The sequence below is a fragment of the Labeo rohita genome, chromosome 10, assembly GCF_022985175.1.
Source record: "Labeo rohita strain BAU-BD-2019 chromosome 10, IGBB_LRoh.1.0, whole genome shotgun sequence".
Taxonomy (NCBI): domain Eukaryota; kingdom Metazoa; phylum Chordata; class Actinopteri; order Cypriniformes; family Cyprinidae; genus Labeo; species Labeo rohita.
Genome location: NC_066878.1, coordinates 29,454,748 through 29,477,583, shown reverse-complemented (window position 1 = coordinate 29,477,583; position 22,836 = coordinate 29,454,748). Strand labels below are relative to the sequence as shown.

Below are 22,836 nucleotides of genomic sequence, written 5' to 3'. Positions count from 1 at the left end.
GTGTCTGCTTTGACCACTCGTGATTGGATTTTGGGTGGACGGTTCTTGAACTGCATAACAATGTTGTTTTACTATCTAACTTTTTTTTCAGTTATTTTCGTTATTATTTTTATATATATATTTTTAATAGTCTTTTTTGTAAACTTTTTTAAAATTATTATTAAATTATGAATTTTGTTGTTTTTGTATAATTTTTTATTTTATTTTGTTAAGCGTCAATTTATTTATTCATTTTTTTTATAATATGAACCCTTTTTACAGTTTTATTTTTAGTACATCAAGGCAAACTAAATGACAATAAGAAATGTTGCCTTGGCAACTAGCTAAAATTAATATTTGTATAGAATTTTTTTAATTGTTTCCATTTTTATCTTAAATGTAGATGGTTACTCATTTTTCTGGGGTTTTGTCATTTATTTATTAATTGATTTATTTATATATGTATTTATTTGTTTATGTATTATTTTTTTAATATGTCTATATAGTTGCGTTATGTGTTTTTGACATTTATTTATTTATTATTTCTATATATTTTTTTGTAGTTAAAATTTTTGTACATCAAGGTAAACTAAATGAAAATAAGAAATGTTTCTTAATATTTGTATAGAATTTTATTTTTTCAATTTTTATCTTAAATTAAAGTGATACTAATATTGTTGTGTTTTTGCCATTTATTTATTTATTTATTTATTTTTACAGATTTAGTGTAAGTACATCAAGGTTAAACTAAATGAAAACAAGAAATGATGTATAGAATTTTAATTTTTGTTTTCAGCTTTTATCTAAAATTTAAAGTATTTATGTAAGTTTGTTGTGTTTTTGTTATTTATTTATTTATTTATTTATTTATTTAAATAGGTATATAGTTTGAAATTAAATAAAAATGATCTGAAATAAAAAAACAGTTCTTATTGTCATTAGGTTTACCTTGATGTTTTAAAACTGTAAAAACAAACAAACAAACAAACAAAAAGAACGAAAGAAAGAATAATAAAATAAATTACAAAAACACAAAACAAAACTATAGACATATTAAAAATGCATAAACCCCAACAAAACTAGTTAAATAAATAAATTAATAAAAATAAAATATTTTCTAATCTATACAAATATTACTTAAATATTTAATTTCAAAATATATATACCTATTAAAAATAAATAAATAAATAATAAACCCCAACAAAATTAGTAACCATTTAAATTTAAGGTAAAAAAGGAAAATATAAAAATAAAAATTCTATACAAATGAAAAAAAAAATATATCTCAAGTAACAAAAATGTTTATGGTTTTCATCTTAAGGTGTTTTCTATAATATCCCTGCTGCATACATCATTCACTGTGTGACGTCTCACTGCATGTGATTAAAAATGCAAAATATGCCAAAAAAGCTGCACACAAATGGCTAGTTTACATATTTATTTAAGTGCAATGGATGATTGACAGGTAAGTAGCCGGTCTTTTGTCCAGGATGCATTTGTACAAATTACAGTAGCATTTACACTACAAATGCAATGTGGTCACGGATCACAGAGCATTTCAGACTTCGTTTGCACTTGAATTTGCCATTGCACCACCCAAAACGGGTGTTAACACCAGTGTAAACAGGGCCCATGTGTGATCACCTGTGTATTACAGCCGACATCGTAATGGTTTAGTGTAGAAAAGCAGCACTTTGTAAAAGAGCATCGTCCATCACTGCAGTTCTGCCGTGAGTTTGCTTCACGACTGCTGTTCTCGTGTCACGGTTCGTGTCATTTCTGTCTGTTATTTGTCTTTATTTTCTGTTTCTTTGTCTCTCTCCCCTTCCCGTCGCTCTCATGTCTCCTCGTCCCTCATGCCGCTGGGTTTGACATGTGGCAGTGGAAACCATCCAGAGTAACCCTCACCTCCTGTTGGAGAGTGTGAGCTGTGCCGCCCAGCGCTGTCAGGATGGCATCAGCGAGACTTCCATTCCCGTCCCTGTGCTCAACTGGCAAGCCATGCCGGCCCCCGCCGAGTGTGTGTAGCCATTCCTGGTTTCTTGCATCCCTTTAGCGTAAAACGCCCCTGTTTTGTGTGTGTGCGTTTGTGTGTCACCCCTGTGTGGCGTGTGCCCTCATTTCACATGAGCTGTGTTTGTGCGTCTGCTCTCACATTGATTGTCTGGTTTGGGCTTGACGTTTTTGAGTTCTGACTGACTTCCTTCTGCTGGTTGCTGCAATGTGGAACTGATGGTATTGAATTTAGAGGTGAAGTGTGTATTTTTTTTCAATATTAAAAAAAGCTTCAGTTGACACATTTATAAGCCGTTCATATGTTGACTTGCAAAGAGTGTTACGTTTCACCACAAAATCATATTTTTGCCCCAATACATAGTACTTTAATGCATCAGGATGTTTTGCTTTTTTTTTTTTTTTTTTTTAAATTCTCAGTTCTCTACAATTACAATATTTACAGTAATGATTACAATTCACTTATTAGATTATTTTATAGTAAAAATTATTTGGGAAAAAAACAATTCAATTCAATATAATTTTGATAAATTATATATAATATATATATATATATATATATATATATATATATATATATAGCTTTTATTTTATATGTAATATATTTTTTCAGTAATTCGTTATTTATTTAAATATTCAGTTATTTAAATATTAGAATATAATACGATAGAAAAATATATTAGAATGTAATTATTTGATATAATTTTTTGCTTAAAATGTATTATTTAATTCAGTTATTTAAATATTAGAATATAATAGAATGTAAAAAATTATATTAGAATTTAATCATTTTATGTAATATTTAGATACTTAAAAATAATTATTTCATTCAATTATTTAAATATTAGAATATGATAGAATATTTAAAAAAAAAAATGTTAGAAATTATTGTAATTGTTTTATATAATAATTTGTATATGGTTAAAATAATTTCTTTTAAATATTAGAATTAGGGCTGTCAAAAGATTAATTGCATGCAAAATAAAAGTTTGAGTTTGCCTAATATATGTGTGTGTGCTGTGCGTAATTATGTATATGTAAATACACATAAATTAATGTATATATTTAAGAGAATTATGTATGTACAAAATATTTGTATTTATATATAATATAAATGATATAAAAATATAAATAAATACATATACTTGTAAATATTTCTTAAATATATACATGAATGTGTTTGTATTTACATAAACTCAAACTTGTATTTTGTATGCGATTTATTTATATGGGATTATTTATAAATTTAATTATTTCATTCAATTATTTAAATATTAGAATATAATAGAAAAAATATTGTATATAATAATATTTATATGGTAAAAATGTAATAATGTCAATCAATTACTTAAATATTAGAATATTTAATTATTGTAATTGTTTTATATAATAATATTTATGTGGTTAAAATTTATTATTTAATTCAGTTATTTAAATATCCGAAATTTAATAAAATAATTATTGTATATAGTAATATTTATGTGGTTAGAATTAATTAATTATTGTTAGAAATTATTGTAATACAGTGTAATAGAATATTAAAAAAACTGTGAAACGTTATTGTAATTATTTTATATAACAATATTTATGTGGTTAAAATTAATTATTTAATTAAGTTATTTAAATATTGCAACATAATAGATAAATTAGAAAAATTATATTAGAATATGATTATTTTGTATAATAGTACCTAATTTTTTTTTTTTCTATTTATAATCAACTTGTGGTGGGGTGTGCTTTTGGAAAGAAATGTGCTTAATTTTGTGAAAATAACAGTCCTTAAATTTTTAAATATTTCTTTCTTTTGATTTTGGTGTGAAATATAGCGGTCCAACATATGGGCGGTGTTTAGGAAACCTGTTTGGAAACCAACAGAATTCCATTTAATTCCACACACTTCACCTTTAAAATAACAATACATCAAGAATAATCAGACAAATCTTAATTCAAGCATCTTGGCTACTGACAAATCCTGATTCTGATGATGGGTTGCATGTGTATTTGGTAGATAATGCCCCATGAGGCCCTCGAATAACTCTATCCACTGTAAATGCTCTGCTAAATTCCTCCAGAACGGATTAAAATGGACTCGGGGGCAGTATTTACTACTTTTATCTCTTTTTGATTTTGTGTTTGCATCTTCTTTTCACTTCCTTTCATCATATGAATCAAATGGCCCTTTTACAAATTAATAGTGATGCATCATTTTAGCTCCGTCCAAAATCTAGTGAGATCTCAACGCTGCCCAGCGCACCTGTCATGCCTTCTAGATAGACTGCTGTCTAGATAGGCAGCTCACTAGGTTTTGGAACAGAGATGTAGTTGGTACTGAAAATTGTCAAGATTTCTGGGCCCTAATTTCCTTGTCAGTCTCCAGTCTCTGTGAGTAATTGCTGGGTTTGGTCCTCACAGCGGACGCGATGCAGTCTCACAGCATCATGTTTGCGGATCACTCCAATCCTTCGTCTCCGGCATCCATTCCTGCCTTCCGTGGGGCGCGCAGAGCCAGCGAGACCAGCATCGCCAGCCAGGTGTCGGGGTTAGCGGACAGTTACACCGCCTCCAACATCGCCAACAGTAAGTCAACACACGCACACACTCGCTTAGAACAATACAATAATCTAGATATCCACTATAGCATATTGCAGCTGTGAAGTAATTAAGTAATTTGGTTTGTAGCCAAAAACACTTTTTGCATTTACATTAAATATGGAATAATTGATATGTGAATATACACACTACAGTTTAAAAGTTTGGAATCTTTCATATTTGTGATGTTTTTTTTTTTTTAAGTCTTTTATGCTCTCCAGGGCTTAATTGTTTGATTACGGTTACAGTAAAAACTGTTTAAAAATTCGGACCTTTTTTTACAGTTTAAAGTAACCATTTCTATCTGATATGATATTTTTAATGTGTCGTTTATTCCTGTCATGGCAAAGACACATTGTCAGCAGCCATTGAGCATACATTTTAATTCATAATGTTAATTTTGCAGTAGTGCATAAATAGGTTTTATTGTGTTTTTTTTTAATTAGTGTTACCAAATTGTTGTTGTTATTATCATCTTTAATTTAATTTAATTTAATCTATTTAATTTATTATCTTTAATAATAAAAAAAAAATATTGCAGTGTTACTATTCTCAGTGTTGAAAACAAAAATATTAAGCATCTAAAAACCCTTTACTATTCTACAAATAACAATATTATTTCAGCAAATTTAATACATATAATCTGTAATTTTATATATACCTAAAATTGCAGATTATTATTTTTTATTGCATATTTTTCTATTTTGAACTAATTAAACATTTTTCTCTTTACTCTTTTTTTTGCAGTTTAACCTTTTTTGCAGTTTAAAGTAACCGTTTTCGATCTGATTATATATTCAGTGTGTCAAGACGATTTTCAGCATTTATTGGACATGAATTTTAATGTTAATAATGTTAATTTCGCTGTAGTGCATAAATTGTTTTTATTGCATTTTGATTTAAAATTAGTGATATTAAATGATTGTTATTGATATTATTATTATTATTATTATTATTATTATTATTATTATTATTACTATTATTATTATTATCTTTAATAAAATGTAATCTAATAATCTAATTCAATCTATGTATTATCTTTAATAAAATCATGTTATTGTCAGTGTTGAAAACAAAAATATATAGAATAGTATAGTACAGTATAGTATAGTATAGTATAGTTTTAGTGATATCAAATTATTATTATTGTCTTTAATAAAATTTAATTAATCAAATTAATTTATATCAATAATAAAAATATTACAGTGTTATTATTATTGGTGTAAAGCATCAAAAAACATTTAGTATTATGCAAAGAACAATATTAATTCTGCTAAATTTATTTATATATATATATATATATATATATATATATATATATATATATATATTTTTATATTTTATATTTTTTACATACTATTATAATTATTTTAAAGTGCCATTTATTCCTGTTATAGCAAAGACAAATTTTTAGCAGTCATTGGGCATGAATTTAATAAATAGTAAATAGTGGTGCATAAATAGTTTATTATTATGTTTTTTTAATTAATGATACCAAATTATTATTACTGTTATAATTATAATAATTATAATTATTATTATCTTTAATACATTTTAATAAATTGTATTTATTTAATCTATTTATCTTTAATATTTTCATGTTTGATTTAATAATTATTTTAATAACTTTACAAATAACTATTTTTTCTATTATATATATATATCTGTAATTTTATATATATATATATATATATATATATGTGTGTGTGTGTACTTACAGATTATGAAATTGTTTTTGTTGCATATTTTTTTAATTGAAATTAATTAATAAATAATTAGAAATAATTAATAAATATTATTAAAGTGTTATTATTATCAGTGTTTTGAAAGTTCAAGAACAGCATGTATTTGAAATGGGAATCTTTGGTAACAAAGTCTTTGTCTCATTTGATCAGTTTAATGAGTTAAATAAAAGTGTTATTATTTTTAATCTTACTCCAAACTTTTGAACAGTAGTGCATCACGGTTTCCACAGAATTATTAAATGGCAAAAAAACATTTTCAACATTTTAATGCTGCAGATGTAGCCAGGAACTATCACACATCATGTCCTGTTCACCTTTTGACTGCTGTTGTTTTGATGTTGTTTTTTCTCTAGTAGCGCAAGCATGCCAACTTAGCCTCTCCAAAAAGCTCAGTCTTTTGTCCCAATTGGCCCTTCCCTATAATAAAAGCGGTTCCCGAAGCCCTTCCCCCAAATCCAGCAAAGCGCAAAATAAGCCGCAGATAGAAAGGCAGGATTCCAGCTGTTTGGATGATTCAGAGCAGAGCGTCTCTCTAGGCTTTGAGCCCTCACCCTCGCTCGCCTCAGACCCGCCATCACCATGTGTCCCGCTGGACATCGAGCAAGGTACTTGGAGCGTGGGTAGACGTCCGGTCAAAGGGTCTCCCGGACCCTCCAGATGCACCCGCTCTCCTGTTTGCCTGCGTTTAGTTTCTACCATTACTGCATTCCCTGCAATCCCTCCTACTTCCTGTTTTAGCTTTTAAATTTTCAGCCTGTTTTCCTGCTGACCTCCCCGGCGCTGACGCCCTTGTTTTTTCAAATTCATGCCCCCCTTCCCTTTGAAGCTCAGCGCTGACGCTCTGGTTCTTCATCTCCTGAACCCTGAGCCGCTCTGGGTTTGCTCTGAGTGATGAAAACCTTCTGAAGATGCTTTGAAGGATGTTGACTTGTCTTGCTCCCATTATCTGGCTGTGCATCATGCTTATGGCGTGAATGTCTTCTGTTAGCGGCCGCTTTTACGTAAGGATGGGAATCATATGGAATTCCACTTAATGATTTTTTTTTTCTTTCTTTTTTTTTTTTTAGTTCTTTTTAAGAAGCAGCCACACCCAATAAGTGGTCCTAACTATATATTAAGCAAAATTATTTTTTTATTATTATTATTATTATTAAAATAAGATTATTACAAAATTACATTAAAATATACTGTTTTGGTAACATATGTTAATGTAATAATTAAAGAAAAAAATTATTAACATTAACAATTTACAAATAATAATATTATTTATATATTCTATATTTTATATATATATATATATATATATATATATATATATATATATATATATATATATATGTTTGTGTGTGTGTGTGTGTGTGTTATTTATTATATAATTTATATTTATATTTAGATAATATTTTATTATTAATATATTAGTTTTACTAATACAAAAATAACATCAGGTCATATTATTGTGCAAATAATAATAAATATAATATATATATAATAAGTAAATATTAACCCAAATAATGTAATTTAAAATTACATTATTTAGGTGATAATTCACACTAGTAAAATGACTAATTCTGAATTTTTTTATGTAGAAATTGTTTTAACCATATTGTTATTAATGTTGTCATTGTTATTATTATTATTATTTCGAAAATCAAATACTTTCATATATTATTATGCAAATAATTATGAATTTTGCATATAACTCAGAAGCATGAATTGTAAATTTGTGATAATTTTTACGTTTTTGTAACCTTATTTATTATTATTTATTATTATTTACTTAAAATTAGTCTAACCAGATAATAGTAATAAAGATATTGTTATTAATTATTATGATTAAAAATGAGTTACAAAAAATATTATTTTGCAAATATATTTGTATATATTTATACATTAAATATTTCATATATTTATTTATATTTCTGTATAGATCAGGGACATGAATTGTTAATTTTGCTGTTTCCGCTATGTTTAACTTTTATTATTAATTACTCACCAATTGTTTAAATAACGCACATTTCAAGTCTGAATTTGTTTTTAACGAAACTTGTTTTTTTTTTTTTAATGATTTATTCAAAATAGCCACTTCATAAGAGTCATTTGTTTGTGAATCATGTAGTAAATTTGCTGCCTTTTGCTGATTTTTATTTTTTATTTATTTTTTTATTTTTTAATTCACAACCCCCAAAGTTCCCAGTCGAAATAGAACCAGTTTTAAAAAACAACTGGTTTTCGATTCCCAATCCTACTTGTAGCGAACCAGAGGCCATTCAAGAACATTCAACCCTAATTGAAAGAGTTACAAACCAAAATCAGGGTTGTGTCTTGAGTGTTTTTGCAATGGGTCATGGGAGGAAGCAGACAAGAGATGCGCACTACAGCCTCGCACGGCCCAGTGCACATTACCAAACGACAACTTTCCATTTCTTTACTTCCTTTTGAGCCCCTGAAGCAATCCTGCATCACATGTCCTCGTCCTGTCCTAGAACCAGCAGCTGAAACGTTCATAAATTATGTACAGATGAAAAAGAAATCTGTAATGGCATTTGAATCTGTCATTGTAGCGCTAATGGTTTGGACAGGCATGACTGAACGTCCCGTGTCGTCTCTCTTGCAGTCGCTGCACGCTGGTGGGGCACGAAGCGCATTGATTTCGCCCTCTATTGTCCTGATGCTTTGACTGCGTTCCCCACCGTGGCTCTACCTCACCTCTTTCACGCCTCCTACTGGGAATCCACGGACGTTGTGTCTTTCCTGCTCCGACAGGTGACTATTACCGTATGGTTTAAGATTATAATATATTAATTCTGCTTAAAGAAATATTCAGAGTTATTTGCACCCAGAAACATCCACTATGCAAACATTTTTTTAATGCATTACCCATAAATCTGAATATTTATTTAAAAAGAGCAGCTCTTCTAAGATAATTGTCCATTTATTTTTAGGCAAATATAATATAATATTATTTTTTTCCCCTGGCTTTTATTAAAATAATTTTAATTTAAAATAATTTTATTGTATTTTTGTAAAAAATTAATATTTAGTTATTTAAATATGTTAAGAAATGCTATTATAAAATTCATTTTTTTAATCTTTATTATATTTTATTATGTTATGTTATATTATATTATATTATTTAAAAAAGGCAGTTATACTAAGAAAAGCCTTTCTTTTTAATAAAATTGGACAAATATAATATTGTTTCTAATAATTTCTAATTAAATATTTTTTAATAATTTTATTATATTTATTTTTTATTATATTATATTTTATTATATTATTATGCTTTATAATATAATTATTAATAATAATATTTTTTGGGGATTTATAGATTTTTGTTTAGTTATTTAAATATTTTATGATTATATTTATTACATTAAATTTTAATGTTTTGGTAACATTTTAATGTGATAAAATAAGGGCAATAATCATAGAAAAGCGATTCCTTTTAATGTTTTTTCTGGCTTGCATTAATATATCTGGATTTTTATTCATCATTTTTATTTTATTAGTATGGGTTTTTTTCATACATTCATGTACATTTTATAAATACATTTAAATTACTCAATAAAAATCAAATGCATTAAATGTAATATTGTATTTTTTATTTATGCATTTTTTGCCTAAGTGAAAATTACATAATTTTTGTCTTATTGAACTTTAATGCTTTTGGTAACATTTTCATGTAATAAAATAAGGGCAATTATAGATAACCCATTCCTTTTAATTAAATTGGACGTGTAATAATATTTGGTTTTTTTTTTCTAGCTTTATTTTACAAGTGTGTGTGTGTGTGTGTTTTTTTTATACAATAACTTTTTGATTTATTTTATAATTACTGTATTTTTTATTTATAGTTTAGTTTAGTTATTTAAATGACTATTTAGGGCCCGAGCACTGCAGTGCGAGGACCCTATTGGAATTGCTCCGTTTATTATTATATATAATTGTTGTCTTCATTATATTAAACATTAATGTTTTTAAAATTTTTAGCATTTTAATGTAATAAAATATAGAAAAGCCATTCCTTCTAATTAAATTGGACACATATAATATCATTTATAATGTTTTTTTTCTGACTAGTGTAAAAATGTTTTTTATTCATTATTTTATTTTATCAGTAAGATATTTTTTGTTTATACATACATATTTTATAAGTACATTTAAAGTACTAAATAAAAAAAATAATAAATTAATATATATATTTTTAAATAACTATTTTTATTTATACTTTTTTTGGTTATATAATATCATAGAAAAGCCATTCCTTCTAATTAAATTGCATATATATATATATATATATTAGGGATGAGCGAGTACAGCATTATCTGTATCTGTATCTGTATCTGTTAACCATATGAATTATCTGTATCTGTATCTGTACTCGGAGTGGGCGGGGCCTAACCCGGAAGTGGGTGGGATTTAACCTGGAAGTGGGTCATGTTGTATTGAAATGGGCGGGGCTTTAACCGGTATGTTATTTTAAGCATGCAATTGATATGGGTTGATCAGAAATTGTTATATTTATTGCTGATTAGAAAACTATTTACATGACAGCATCAGCATTGAGCTTCAGATCAGTGGGTTTGATCATGATAACAAACGAACTATATACAGAATAAGTTTTGCAACAATGAATACAACACATGCGGTTGCAATTATGAAGTAAAATGTAATGAACAAGAGTTTTCATTTCAACATAACTTTCTTTTTTTAACCTTGAGCAGTGTGGTTTATTTATTTATTTATTTATTTATGAAATACAGAAAGAAAGTGTCAGACACTCAGTGCGTGAAGTAAAAAAACTGGTCAGAGCCAGCTGACGGTTTAAAAAAGAAAAATAAATTCTCCGACAGGCAGAGACGCGAGTCGCTTTTACCAAGCACCACGTCTGAACAAACCCCACGTTTACCAAAACTCTACTGGTTAAAAAGTAAGTACTACAAACAAACCAAAGTAAAAAACAAAAGTGATGCTGAAGAAACCCTAAACGTTAACGGAAAAAAACCCGCAAACCTGAGTGACTGAGGGAGAGAACAGAGAGAGAGCGCGCTGTTCTCTTCTCTTCTCAGTGTTCTGTGTGTGTGTGTGTGAGCAGAGCGGGACACAGCAACACAATAAATCTGTATGTGTTAGTGATGCGCGGATGGCGGTTATATCCGCGGGCGCTGCGGACAATCCGCGGGTCGGGTGGGTCGGGTAATAAAAAATTGCATTCTGATTATTTGCGGGTGGTTCGCGGGTGGATGAGAAAAATCAATAATGACGCAAATATTAACTGTATTTTCTAACATATGTTTTAAATACTCGAGTAGGTTAATATGCAGTGGTGTGTATAACCCGCGTATACCCATTTCTTTATCAGTCGGCTCTGCGCACCCACTTCTAAATCCCCTCTGATGCGCATCATTCAGTAGTGTCCTGCATTAGCCAAAATCATGACAGGCCACCATTTGTAACTAAATCGTATGTGAATACATGCAAATATTCGCTCAAAACACCCAGCAAAGACGGTAAGGACCCTAGCGCCGGCTTCCTTTGAAATATGTTTTATCATTGCACCTGATGCGCCTGATGCGCCCGCGCCCGCGCCCGCGCCGTCCGCGCCAGCACCACATTTGCTGCCTGTTCATACGCGAGAGCATGTCAAGAGAGGCACGCCGAGTATTAAAATAAAAATTATTATTGATTACTAATTTGAATCAGTACATTATACCGAAAACAATACGTCACGTCCAGATATCAGTTAACGTTATTCTTTTTAGCGTGGATTTGGCTTAAAAGCACGAGTGATTAAGCTTATAAGTGTTCATCACATTCATCATATCATCATGCAAAACTAAGAATTAGAATAATTGTAAATGACGATCGGGTGCGGGTCGGGTGCGGTTATCTAAATCAGAGAAAAATACAGGTGCGGGTGGGTGGCGGGCGGATCATTTATTTGGAGCTGCGGATTCCGGTGACGTTTAAGCTCATCCGCGCATCTCTAGTATGTGTGTAGGGGAGAGGCCCTGTGACTAGCCTATCACAGAACGCAGACACAGTAAACTACCCAATGAGAATTTTTATTCAATCCGAGCACAGATATTGACTCGTATTACTCGTATGATACTCGTACTCGGCAAAAGTGCTTTATCCGTGCCGGATACTCGTTTCAGCCGAGTATCCGGCTCAACTCTAATATATATATATATATATATATATATATATATATATAATATCATTTGTTTTTTTTCTCTGGCTTGTATTAGAATGTTTTTTTTTAATTCATTATTTTATTTTATCAGTAAGATATTTTTTGTTTTTACATACATATTTTATAAGTACATTTAAATTACTAAGAAAAAAAATAAATACATTTTTAAAATAACTATTTTTATTTTAGTTATTAAATGTTTAAATGACTATTATTTAATTGTTATCTTTGTTATTTTAAACTTTACTGTTTTTACTAATATTTTAATGTAATAAAATATGGGCTTTCCAATCAATTTTAAGTCTAATTGCAAGAAAAAAAAAAAAAAAAAAAACATTTTTGGTGATACTTCGGCTAGGACCGAAAATGACTAATTATAAAATTGACATAAAGATAGGGGATGTGACTTTTTTTTTAATTTTTATTTTTATTTTATTTTATTTTATTTTAATATACAAATGATACTGCAATATTAATAAATGTACAACTTGTTAATTATTAGTGGACAAGTTAAGACTGAAATTGGTCAAATGTAATTGTATTTGTTATTTTTCCGGCTCTCAGGTAATGAGGCATGAGAACTCCAGCATTTTGGAGCTCGATGGGAAGGAGGTGTCAGAATTCACTCCGTCCAAACCGCGGGAGAAGTGGATAAGGAAGAGGACCCACGTGAAGATCAGGGTGAGACAGGCACCTCAGCATCTCTAAAATCCCAAATTGCTGTTAAATCGGAATTGTTATTGACATAAAGATGTGTTTGTGTTAAAGAACGTTACGGCAAACCACCGTGTGAACGATGCCGTATTTACGGAGGACGGCAATCAGGTGGTCACGGGACGCTTCATGTACGGCCCGCTGGACATGGTCACGCTGACAGGAGAGAAGGTTAGCGTCCAATCCGGGCCACCCTAACTTTTAATCAGAAAGCTAATATATTCCTTTGGCACTTTATCTAATTTTTGTGCCGTTTTCTAGGTGGACATCCACATCATGACCCAGCCTCCGTCCGGTGAGTGGGTGTACTTCAGCACAGAACTGACCAATAGCAGCGGCCGGGTTTTCTACACCATTCCCGAGAGCAAGCGGCTGAGCATCGGCGTGTATCCGGTCAAAATGGTGGTCAGGTAAAGCTCAAATCTACATTTATTAGGCACGAAAAAGTATTTTTATCTGTTTTACAATATTTGCTGTGTCCAAAGGGGCGACCACACATCTGCTGACAGTTACCTGACTGTGCTGCCGCGCGGGACCGAGTTTGTCGTGTTTAGCATCGACGGCTCTTTTGCTGCTAGCGTGTCCATCATGGGCAGCGACCCTAAAGTGCGAGCAGGAGCGGTTGATGTGGTCAGGTGAGGTCTCTATGAAGCCTAGTACATCATATTTACTATGCAGACGTCTCTAAATGATCAACATGATTGAAACTTTACTGAAAAAACTGTTGTACACAATCACAAATATTTTAAAGTGAACACTTACTGGATTTAAGCAATTTATCCATGCTTCATTTTTCGAAAAATCATGACAATCAAATATGATCTGTTTTTTTATGAAAGTTTATTTATTCATCTCTTAATCATCATTGTATTGCATTGCTTTATATGTGTTGAAATGATATGTGATATCAGCATCTGCTCCAGATTGCATATTTTTGGCCAGTTTGAGCCTTTTAATAAAATGTAGGTGTAGGTGTGAGCTCCATATTGTCACTGTATCACACTTTATGAGCCATAAAAACCTGTAATAATAAATAATTTGTATTAAGGTTTAATAAACTGTTCCATTAAAAAAAAAAAAAAAAAAAAAGCTGACTAATATTTTACATGTCAGGTTTTATAGGGTTAATAATACTCACAGGCCACTCATTTGTAATGTTTGCTGTTCTTGACGGTGGTTGGTCCTGTTTCAGGCACTGGCAGGATCTGGGTTACCTGATCGTGTACGTGACGGGGGCGTCCAGACATGCAGAAGCAGCGTGTGGTGGCTTGGCTTTCACAGCACAACTTCCCTCACGGGATCGTGTCCTTCTGTGACGGGCTCGTACACGACCCCCTCCGACACAAAGCCAACTTCCTCAAGTCTCTCATCACAGAGGTGAAAATATACACAGACACATCTGTTTTTTGTAAGGGGATGTGGGTAATAATCACTATCATTTGGAATACATCGACCTTAAATCAATTTCCACCTTATTCTTCAATGCGGAAGTAAGCCTGTGTGTAAGACTTCCGGTTCATTAGCTACTATAGGGAAATAACAAGAAGAATAACAATGTGTGGTAAACTGTAAAACTGTTTGCACTACAAACGTGTGTTCATACTTAAGATAATACATTCAAATATAGTAACAGGGTTCCTGCAGGCCCTTAAAAAGTCTTAAAGTGCTCCTATTATGCCATTTTAAAGGTTGCTAATGTTTTAATAACTCCCAAAACAGGTTTACATGTATGCAAGGTCAAAAAACACTTTAGTTTTCTCCAAAAATAGATTTAATTTTACCCCATTTCTAAATGATTCGTAAACGACTCGTACGAAGCCATTTGAAGAATCAGTCTCTCTAAACTCCTCCTTTCCGTGAGCCCTCACTGCTGTGATTGGTCAGATGGTGCAGTCCTTTATGATTGGTCTACCGCGTTCAGCGTGTCAAAGAATGAAACACCCATTGCCATAACTGATTGACAGCCCTGGATACTTGTCAATACATAGAAAAGATGGCATCGATTTTACCATACCAATTCCAGCCAGAGTCTGACGATGAAACGGCTGAAGTGGCTGATCGACAAGTTAGCACGGACTACCGTGGAAAGTGCTCGCAATTTGCTTATGTAAGTGAACCGGGCACACCACTATGTTGTAAACTTCCAACATAGTATAATGCATTAAGGCGGCTTTCACACCGAACGCGGAAAGCGCTGCGCTTGTTGCTGGGTTCAGTGTAGCCGGGAAAAGTTCATTTGAACAACTCATTTGAACTTGGCCCGTGCGCGCTTCCCGCGGAAGCAATTGAAACAAATAGGTTTCCTAGCACAGTGCTTTCCGTGTTCGGTGTGAAAGCTGCTTCGTGCGCCTTCCTTTATCATTACTCCAACTAATGAGACAGACAGACAGTCAAGCTGCATCAATCACAAATTGTCAGACTACAGTGGGTCCACAGCTGAACTACAGAACTACAGAAGCGTGATTTAGCCGGTTAGCAAGACATGTGCAGGGTTGTTACACAACATAACATACACAACTACTTATTTTGAATGATCGCTAGAAAATACAATCTTTGTAGATTCATCATCGTCTTCTGTATAATGTACATGTAAATTTCCATGTGACGTAAACCACATGGAAATTTGACTGTTTGTGGGCGGGCAAGTTGTTTGTGACGTAGAACGTGGGCGGACATTATGCAGATGTGTTACTTCTTGACGTATAGCCGTAACAGAAAAAGATTCGATTCCTGACGACTCGTTCAGGCGAATGTGAGCCGACTCTTTTTTTTTTTTTTTGATAGACAATAACTTATTTATCGTGCACTGTCGGCTTCACAACTTTGCAGAATTGTGATGAAAGGCTATGAATAGACATATAATGTGTCAATCTTTGCTTGCATTTAAACTGTTTGATCATGTTTAAAGATCATCCTGCTCTGTTGTAGGCACACATGAAGATCTTTGCTGCCTACGGCTCCACTAAGGACATCTCTGTGTACACGTCACTGGGTCTGCCGCCATCGCAGATCTACATCGTAGGGAGACCAACGAAGAAAATGCAACACCAGTGTCAGGTATCTTGCACTGTTCTTCCTCTAAACTTTAAGTTTCCATGCACTTTCATTGACCTCATTCTCTCTGCAGTTCATTGCCGACGGCTACGCGTCCCACCTGTCCCAGCTGGAGTACAATCAGCGATCGAGACCCGCCAAAACCGGCAGCACTCGCATGGTCCTGCGTAAAGGCAGCTTCGGGCTTGGCGGCAGCGGGGATTTCCTGCGGAAGCGCAATCACCTGCTGCGCACCATTTCCTCGCAACCCACGTCCTCCACACCGCCCGTGCAAATAGGACGTCCCGAACGCGCGCAGAGCCAATCAGAATGCGACCGCGAGCGGGCCGAACGTGCCCAGAGGAGCATGAGCATTGCCGCCGGCTGCTGGGGCCGACCCAGCAAACTCGAGGGCGGAGCCCTGAGCCCGAAATAGGCTCCACCCACCGGGTCCAAAATTCCGGAGGCACGTCAATCTGGAGGCTGCAGTATCGGACACGACGAAATCTCACAGTATTACAACAAACTCTGTGAGGAAACCTCACGGCATTGCATGGGAATTGTTTTTCGTCATGTTTTCTTTTCGTTTTGAATCCGGCAGCCAAACACTTTCCAGAAATCTAGCGCCTTAAGCATCGCTCTGGGTCGCGGCCCTCGCCTCTGACTTGATTGAATGTACTGTCGGGACTGAAAAACGGATCGCTCGGGTGGGTACGGACTTCTCCCGCTTCTCCTATCATTCCCCTTCCGGTGTCCCCACACATGTAAATACGTGCCTCCTCTTACCTGCTCAGGGCAGCCATGAACTCGAGGAGCTGCTAAGACCCAGAGGCCATTTCACATCGGTTTCCGTCGGGCCGGCCCGTCCCGTCCCGGCAGCCTCTCCAAATCTGATCCCAGCAGCATTTGGCAATAAGGATCAAATCCCGTCACACTCCGTCTGCAGGCCTTAACTTCGCATTCAAAGCACGAACGAACTCTCAAAGGAACAACTATCCCTTTACAAGGCCATCTGCTCGCAATACCTCCGGCATGGGCTGCCGGGTCACGTTTCTTTCGTTCTCGCCGTTTCGTTCACTTCTGAGCCACCGAACGCGATCGTAAGCACACGTAAGCCACATCCGCTGAAGTGAAACTTTTTTTCTGCTGCTGCTGTATTTGCATGTCGGACAGTTTTTCCAAGGTTTCGGCTTAATCATTTCCTCTCGAAATCCTTTGCACTCGTTTCCGCCGACGGCCAAAACGATTCATTTCGAAAGCTGTAGTTCTGCAACTGCATAACCTCATTGTTTTTTTGCACTAGTGGAATAGTGGAGGTCCTTGTTACCATCTCATGTCGCTACATAACGTTGGCGTGTAGTACATGACCCTTTTATTTATGGCAGGGTATTTATATATAGGAAACGGCGACAAAACGCAAGCAAAGTGCCAAACCAGGCAGATCATAGGAACTCGAATACTTTTCCGATGCATTGTAGCAACATCCCCCAAGCGTTTCGATGGCACATGTATAATGTTTTTAAAATTTTAGATCATTTTAGATCAACTTCAGTCCTTTAAAACGTTCAGTTATCTATGATATTGTCCATATGTTCATATGTAAGTGATTGAGGTATATAGAAATTGTGCTTTTAATTTTCGCGATTTTAGATGGGACGGCATGAAACCGCGGTTTGTTTCTGTATCACAAACACACTGGAATAGCCATGCTGCATGTGCGGTCTCGAACCGGGAGGCTTCGAACGCAAGCCGGGATGTTCTGAATGGGACTTCAAACAGTGTAGATACTGTAAAGATGTAAATTTCACTATATAGGATATGTTACAGTCAGAATTTATTTATTTCTGTAGCTTCATAAGATGGATATTTCAGGTTTCCATGTGTTGCTTTATTCTTTCGTCCAACAGTTCTGAATGCTTCTTTTAACGGACCAATGACGTGTCTCCTTGTGCATAATCGTTGACAGTGTTTCCGTAGCAAAACTCTAGACGACGACGACGCCACCGCCACCGCACGGACAATCAGTTCAGCAAGGAGCACGTGTACAACAACAACAACGCTCTCTTATTCTGGAGACCTCACGCTCTGGAAACCGATTTGTCGCTTTGAAATTTCCACGTAATGTGAATCGGAATTGTGAATGTGGTTCTGTGAGAAATTCGAGAAACTCGGTGCTGCACAATGGCATTCGGACTGGTGTTACTAGTCTTCACAGGTAAAGTTTTAACGCGTCTAGTTTGGTACTAGACATCAGGGTTCTCAATTGAATATGCTGAAAGGTTTGTGAACTTGATATATCTACTGTAGGTCATCTTGGCTGTTGGTTTATGATTTGAATGTTAACCACTGAACAAATTCTCAGTCTGGAAATGGCATATTTCCGTTACGTTATTCCAAACACACACTCTCCTACTTCTTCTACCTGTTTTCAAGCTACTTTCCACCAATGTTGGGCAAGCTGATGCGCTCCGTTGAGTTTTATTTCCAAACTGTAGATGCATCGCAGGGAATCGTACCACGACATCAACATTCGTGCCACAGTTTTTACACAGCAAGCATCTGGCGTGCGAGTATTATATCCTCAGATAAAGCAGATTATAGCCACTTTTGTACTTTGCATGTCACAGAAGAGCTTTCGTACACTTTCCTGTACTCTTCAATAATGGGCCACACTACAACCCTCCGATTTATAGTTATTCCGAATATGCCGTTGTCTATATAAGATCATCATATCAATTGTTACTACCAAATATTTAAAAGATCCTAGCGTTAATCCCAAATCCAGTCGTATTTTTTTAAAAACTGACATATATTAAAAGACGTATAAATACTGGCAAAATGTTGACATCTGCAGTATTTTTGGAGGTATGTGAATGGATTAGCGTGCACAGATGTGTTTCATAACACAAGCTCGTTGGATGAAATTATGGCGAAGTATCTTGAAAATATCCTGTTTTGTGCCCATCTTGTTTGTTGCCAAAACTTTCAGATTGCTGTACAAATCATTTCAAACGAATCACTTTCCCAGCTACTTTTCGATGATGAATGGAGACGTACTGCAGGCTCATTTTACACTCCTGTTGACGTACTGATCTGGGCTGACTCGCTCCTTTACAGTTTTCTTACCAGGTCGGTGGTTCAGTGCTCTCATATGTATAACTGTATGTACTGTGGATTAAATACAGTTGGACAACTGTGCAAGTCTTGTGTGATTTATCATGCTTTATGTGTGAAAACTCAAAAGTCAGTTTATATTCATGTTCACTGTCATTTATTTATTTGATCATTTTGGTAAAATGTGTATTTTTTGACAAAAATGTGTTTTTATTGGAATTTTAATATTTCACTCATTTCCTTTTATAAATCTAATTTACATTACATATAAAAGAACACTTAGGAGAAAAATGTCCCTATTGATATCCATGAAAACTGCAATATTTAAGCATAAAATGATAAGCTTTTATTCTGTTGGCAAGGCTTCAACAATTAGTAACATTTTTATTTTTAATTTTTACTATTTTCTACCTGATAGCACCATTTTCTCGGGTTTGCCAAGCAAATAATTGATCTGTTCCTGTTTTCTGCTTCTAAAAAAAGGCCAAATTAATTGAAATTAAGTAATTATAATTGCGTTGGTATGTGAAGATGTTTTTTTTAATCTGTTTTTTTATTATTATTATTATTATAGAAAGCAACAGTGGCATTATGTTAACAAACTGGCATTTTAAGAGTTACAAAATGTATGTGCATTATGCTTTTAGGGAGCTACGCTGTGTCTACATAAAATTTAGTTGTAAACTTAAATTATTATTATTTTCTTGATAAATTAAGGGGAGACAAGATTAGTGGAAAGAAAACATCCAAAAGACACTGTTAAGTGTTTCTTTTAAAGCACTTTATCTATTTGTTTTGTTTTATTTTCAATAAATTTAAATTGCGATACATATTTTTAAAGGCTGTTTTTTCAAAATGAGTTTTTTCTCCTACACTGAGCCATAAATCTCCACTTCAGTAGTATTTGCACACACCAAACTTTACATTTTTTATTTCTATCTATATCCTGAAGGTTTTTGCAGAGGGATTTGATTATATGCATTTTATTCCCCCAAAAATTCTGAAAATATATTGTTTTCTGAATTATGGAGTGATGAAAATGAGATACCCCAAATTCCCTCTGTAAAAACATTTGACGCTAATATGTAAGTAAAAAAAATTTTTGAAACTGACCTTCATCCAGTGTTTAGATTTTTGTACTAGAAATGTATGCAAATTAGCACATATTTCATTAAATGTGACTATGGACCACAAAACCAGTCATAAGTGTCAATTTTGTGAAATTAAGATTTATACATCACATGAAAGCTGAAAATCTGGAATCCAAGGGTGCAAAAATATTGAGAAAATTGCCTTTAAAGTTGCCCATATTAAGTTCTTAGCAAGGCATATTACTAATAAAAAAAAAGATCTTTACTTCATATCCTAATGATTTTTGGCATAAAAGAAAAAATTTGAAATTTAGAAAAGTAATCAAAAAGTAATTAAAAGTAATAAGTTACATTACTTCAATAAAGTAATTGAAAAGTTACACTACTTATTATTTTATTATTTTAAATCAAGTAACTTGTAATCTGTAACCTACTACATTTCCAAAGTAACCTTCCCAACACTCTGTATATATATATATATATATATATATATATATACCCTATTCACATGTAGTGTCTCGCCTTAAATTATTGACTGGTTTTAAGGTGCAGTAAGATGCACTTTTCTGAGAAACACTTGAAAATTGAAATTCAAACATCCAAACAATTTTCTGAATATGGCTCCGTAAGCAAGGAAAAACAACATGGACCGGACCAATCAACCAATTTGGAGTAGACATCACATTTACGTCACTTACAGCTGCGCGCCCATAGTGGTTGCAGAAAAACATCTGATAAAATCCATGGAATAAGAGGGGAAAAAAATATTTTTGTGCCTTTTGATGTTAAAATCGGAATGCAAATAATTATTATAGAATACTGTCATTAAAGACGCCATTTGAAGCTAAACGCAGACGTTTAAACGGACATATGGATGAAAACTGCTATGATTACTGTACTTTCAAAGCATAAATTTGATTTAAACAATAGGTCTACATAATATTCACATATTCTCGCCTTAGAATTATAGGATTCTATCAGACATTTTTGTTAGTGAAAACATATTTACATTATGTGACGTAAGCTGTGTACATTTTGGGCCTTATTTTAGAAAACAAAAATCTACAGAAGTCTATGGAACACAAAAACTTTGAAGCTCAATATCTCAAATGTGCTCAGAATGCAGATAGAAACTTATAATTCTGATGCAACATTGCTGTTCATAGGGGACGTATTGTAGCCCTACAGCATGAAATATTATTTAAACCTATTACTATTAACATTTTACATAACATTTATTTATGTTATCTCACAATTCTGGCTTTTTTCTCGCAAATCAAAGTTTATATCTCCTAATTCGGACTTTATAACTCGATTTAACTCAAAACTAGTGAGTTTGTTAAACTCACCGAGGGGAAAAGAGAGAATGTTTTTTTTTTCTTATTAGAATTGTGAGATATAATGTCGGAATTGCCAGAATAAAGTCTAAAGTTTTGAAATATCAAATCAAATTTACCTTTTTTTTAAATTATTTTATTCCATGTGACTGCTATTTTAACCGCCCACAAAAACGTCATCCCTATCTCGTATCTGTAAGACTATCCCGCTATCTAACGTCAATTTCGTTGAATAACAGTGCTTACATTTTGCACACATTTTGAAGATTACATCTAATCAATATAATCTATAATCTTTTTAAACTATTTTGTACCGTATCCGTGTAATTACTCTAGCCCAGAGCTATCTCTCCCGGGTTTTCTGCAACCATGATGCGCGCGCATCCCGAAGACTGCGCGCCACGACAGTGTTGTGGCCAATCAACAATAGCGGGCGTTTACATTCATAATGAGGGAGGAGCTAGAGAGTGCGCGCGCGGGAAATTTGTAGAAAGAGAAATGGCCGTTACACACTACTGAAGAGGAACATGTCAGATGGATATACCTGGAAAAAGAAGGGTTTAGATCAGACTACAGCTGGGACTCGCGTTAATAATGAGATTTCCAGCGCTGGAGAGACATTTCTAGACAGCAGAAAGTCGAACGAAACGACGGATGGACGCCAGTTTCTGCTCGACGCGTGAGTAACATTGGTTTTGCCATTTTACCCACAGCCGAGATAAATTGTTGTTTCAACTGCAGTGACTGGTTAGTTTTGGTTGTCATTGTTAGTCTGAAGCTTTTCAGGCAACTAGCATAAAACTCTTGTCTTTTTCTGCTTGCTTCGTTTGCATTATTACTTTACTTGATGACTATGATGTTATATCCGTCTGAGAACCGTTAAAAAGTCTTGTGAATTCCCCCCCCCCCAAATATGTATCATTCACATTTAATGCTGTGTTATCTGTAGAGGACACTGGGGGGAAAAGGCATGGAAAAAAATGTATAGGCAATTTTTTTTCTTTGTCTTTTTTTTTCATTCACCA

General features: G+C 33.4%; 1 protein-coding gene across 1 annotated transcript in view; it reads left to right on the top strand.

The window, feature by feature from the left end:
• Positions 1-19,470, top strand: part of LOC127172227 (membrane-associated phosphatidylinositol transfer protein 2) — a 66,397-nt gene extending 46,927 nt beyond the window's left edge. Inside the window, 12 exon segments of the mRNA XM_051121444.1 lie at positions 1,862-1,999; positions 4,405-4,569; positions 6,680-6,931; positions 8,941-9,089; positions 13,087-13,203; positions 13,291-13,407; positions 13,498-13,646; positions 13,722-13,871; positions 14,429-14,468; positions 14,470-14,613; positions 16,165-16,293; positions 16,364-19,470. Coding sequence (XP_050977401.1) covers positions 1,862-1,999; positions 4,405-4,569; positions 6,680-6,931; positions 8,941-9,089; positions 13,087-13,203; positions 13,291-13,407; positions 13,498-13,646; positions 13,722-13,871; positions 14,429-14,468; positions 14,470-14,613; positions 16,165-16,293; positions 16,364-16,705 — 1,892 coding nt within the window. The 3' untranslated portion in view covers positions 16,706-19,470.
• The last annotated feature ends 3,366 nt before the right edge of the window (positions 19,471-22,836 follow it).